At 44.2% G+C, this 3893-nt stretch overlaps 1 protein-coding gene across 1 annotated transcript in view; it reads right to left on the reverse strand.

Annotated features, from left to right (window-relative positions):
* UBFD1 (ubiquitin family domain containing 1) overlaps nucleotides 1-3890 on the reverse strand; it is a gene marked incomplete at its 5' end in the record, with an annotated part of 6446 nt that extends 2556 nt beyond the window's left edge. Inside the window, 4 exons of the mRNA XM_029087245.1 lie at nucleotides 1882-1987; nucleotides 2196-2261; nucleotides 3536-3744; nucleotides 3821-3890. Coding sequence (XP_028943078.1) covers nucleotides 1882-1987; nucleotides 2196-2261; nucleotides 3536-3744; nucleotides 3821-3890 — 451 coding nt within the window. The remainder of the gene's footprint in view (nucleotides 1-1881; nucleotides 1988-2195; nucleotides 2262-3535; nucleotides 3745-3820) is intronic.
* Between the last annotated feature and the right edge of the window lie 3 nt (nucleotides 3891-3893).

Consider the following 3893-nt stretch of genomic DNA (forward strand, 5'->3'; position numbering starts at 1 on the left):
GACTACAATTACATGACAGAGTAAGGTCAGCCAGCCAGAGGTAACCAACAGAATGACAAAGTATATGGGTCATGGCAGACTTTTTCTATCTCAGTTCTGTCCTCACTTCTTTCTGAAGACTTAACTCCAAGATCCTTCCTTTCAGTTCCAGCTTTTAGTATCAGCCTAAAATTATCTTCTTGGATATAAGACAGAGAAAACCACAAACACTCTACAAAGGAGAAACAGAAGTTCCTTAGATACATCTGATTTGTGTGATCCAGAAAAAAAGCACCTAGCTAAAAAAGGCAAACAAGGAGACAAACGAGGTCATGTGAAGATGAATATTCTCTGCCTCAGTGCTGTAACTAAGCTGACTCCAAACTACCCCAGTCAGACTCACAACATTCATTGAGTAACATCTTACTTTTCACACGTTTAGCATCCTGCAAATCAGTTACTCTTCACAATATCTCAACAACAGACAACTCCACACCATCAGTTCCTCTATGAAAAAGACACGAAGCAACCGAGAAACATCTACCTGTTCCAAACCTTAGACCACAAAACCGCACAAAGCGGTATGTGAAGCACGGGGAGGCCGTGTTGGGGAAGAACCAGTTTCAACTTTCCAGGACTAGCACGTGAAAACCTGTGTTAACACCCAGCTGGTTTGAGTCTAGTCCTTATGTGCCGGCATCCACTGTGAGTTTCTCAGAGCAGGAAGGAGTTTTTCCCAACAACAGCCAGCAATTACAACCATTCCCCAGAGGACACAAGCTGCTGCTAATTTGGGGAAGCGGGGAAACAGGTTACATCAAAGACAGATGACTACAAGAAGAATCAAATTCCACAGCTTACGAAACACTAATCGGGAACACTTCAGAAATACTAAATTTGAAACTTGTCTAGAAGGTGAAGGAAGAGGATTAATGCATTTAACACATTACCAGTAATGAAATGATCTGCCTGCCCAACCTATAGAGGAAGAAAACCTCAATGTCTCGCTCCATCACTTAGCCCAGGAGAAAAATCACTGCACCTGGTACTGGAAGAAGTTCTAAAGCCAGAAAAATCTTCACAGTCAAGTCTGTCCTACAAAGGAAAGGCTAAAAACTTGAGGTTTCTGCTTACTTTGGAAATAACATAGCAGGTGGAGGTGCCATCCAAAGCTAATTCCTATTCAACTGGGTTACTTTACTGGGACAGCGAGCAAGCACTCCTATTCCCCTTGCTCATCACTCTAATATTGCCCCATCCTGGTCAAACCAAAGGAGCACAGCTTCCTCTGGAGGCAGGGGGTTATCTGAGACGGCCTCAGCAACGCACGTTATCACCACAGCACTTTCAGCTCCTCCTGGTACCACCCAAGACAGTAAACTGATTCCTCTGCACAGCAACACATGCCACAGTTCCTGCAGTTGTGCATCACTGAAACAAGACACCCAACTAATTTTGGTTGGAAGGACAGATAATGACCGAGATGCCAGCACTCCTACTTTTAATCCCGGTTCTAAGATTCCCTTTCGAGTCTCAGCCAAGCCACTGAGCCTCTGTGTGATGCTGGCATCAAACCAATGTTTATGAAGTGCTTTTGAGATATGTCAGAAATGCCAAATATTATTATTTGCATCTGGAGCTATGAATATGAGACTGGAACACTAATCTACTGGCACAGCTGAACTCAAGTTTTTCAAGAACAGAAGTAAAGTATCAAGTCATATTGAATGATCTGGGAGAATGGCATTTGAGAAGGGGAAGCAAAACTTAGCTTTGAAGTATCAGAACACCAACATTATTCCCTAAACACAATTTAGTCACACCAAAAGCTATTTCTAGGTCACACAATTCACTTGTAGCCCAATTATCAATTATTCACCTCAGAGTTTTAGAGTTGCTCACCTTTTGTACCAATCCAGAGCTGGTCTTGCTCAAGTTTAAAGGTCAATCTTACTTTCCCCCCTGACTTGTTGTACATGCCAGATAATGGCACTGTTGGCAGGCGCTCCTACAAAGAGGCAACACAGTAAGCCACAGAGCAGGACTTTAACAGGAAAAGCAATATCCTCTTAACTTTTTAAGCACAAAGATGATCCATCTTTCCAGTTTTCTGCCAAGATAGCAAAGAACAATTGAACCAGCATAGAAAAGTCTCAAACCACAAAAAAGTCTCTCTCTTCTGATTATGACAATGTCTCTTGTACGTGTTTACTTACCTGAACACCTTTAACAGAAGGCATTACATCATCAGGTTTTCCTTTATCCAATACTTTTCTGTGTTGCTACAACAGAAAAACAGGAATTAGAATTTACAGAATCACAACACAGCTTTTCAATTTACTTCCCAACAGCACTAAGAGACAGTTAAGGACTATTCACAGTCACTTGTCACACAGGAAACGGTTTATTTTCAAAGTTAACCGAGCAGGTTCTGTGACAATCTAAAGAAATTATACAAATGAATAAAACCCCAATATAATGCAAAGGGTCACATCCCTTCTAGAATACACATAAAAATATACAGCTAAAAAAATTAAAGAAGCCCTGGGTCCCACTTTAATATGGTACATGCTGGACCACGTCATCGGCATCTGGCAGGACAGTTTAACGGTCGAGTGTCACATCCAGTGAACAGCAGAAAACCCTCCACACCTGACAGTGCAACATCATAGAATAGTTTGGGTTGGAAAAGACCTCCAAGATCATCAAGTCCAACCCCTGATCCAACTCCAATTACTATATCATGGCACTAAGGGCCATCCCGCGACACAGCAGCGCACCAGGGCAGGTTAGAGCAGTAGTAACTAGGAAAACCATGCTCACAGCTTGTTGGTTGCTGAGTACCTTTAAACAATGATGGAACTTACAGTGAACGTGAACTATGACAAATTATAGAGAAACAAAAGCACGTTTCATAAAGGCTGCGGTTCAATGGGGTGCCATTTAATTTTTAATCAAGTTTATTTTGAGGAAGGTGCATGGCTGGTAATACCTTCAGCTGCAGATCCTTTAGGAGCCCACAGCAGTGCAGCACTGCCACCGAACCAAACCTCTGCACTTCACTCCCTCCTCAGAGGCAGCACTTCAGCGTGCGACAGGAATATTCAGCATCCCTGTTCCCTTCAGTGCTGGGACAGCTGAAGGAACTGCTCCCTTGCTGTTCACTTTAAAGGCAGTTTTTGGAGATCAAATTCTTTTATGCCAATAAAAATTATCTAGTTTTTAGACAAAATTAATCTAGACTGCCTCTGACCTAACAACCACGAAGTATTTCTATTATTTACCATTTCCTGCCTGAAACACGGGGCTGTGCCAGGCACCAGCACAAGCGGTGTCCTGCAAAGCCCCAGCCTTTGCCAGGCTCAACGTTCTGTCACTAGAACTGCTCTGCACAGAGCCCTTCTTCTACCACTGCGCTGTGAACAGAGGAACCCAGCCTGCTTCGGGGAGGGACGGACCCAACGGTGACTGCAGAGAAGCAGTCAATATTCAATATTACAAGAGAAGTGTGTAAATCCTCCAGCTCCCCCACGCCAGGAATTGAGACATTAATAACCTTTTGTCTGCAGAGCGGCTCCTTTTTATTTTCTTCAGCTTTGACCTCCTGTTGAGCAGCTTCTTTGGGCGTATTCACTGCTAAAACATCGTTGATAGTAGAGCCAACCACCATGATTTTCGCTCCGTTTGTCACTTTGATTTCCCGCAAGGTTTTCTCCTCTGGTAGCAGTCCCTTGAACATGACTTTCTGCATGGCAGGGGGGAGGCCTAAAGGCAAGAAGAGGGGTTAGGAGAGCCCGGGCAGCGCGGGCAGCGGCGGGGAGGCGGCGGCCGCCCCACAGACCTGTGAGCGAGTGGATCTTCTGCTTCAGCTCGGCCCCCGTGCTGTCCAGGCAGAACTTCACCTCGTACTTGTT

This window comes from Antrostomus carolinensis, unplaced genomic scaffold (genome assembly GCF_000700745.2).
Source record: "Antrostomus carolinensis isolate BGI_N321 unplaced genomic scaffold, ASM70074v2 scaffold42801, whole genome shotgun sequence".
NCBI lineage: Eukaryota > Metazoa > Chordata > Aves > Caprimulgiformes > Caprimulgidae > Antrostomus > Antrostomus carolinensis.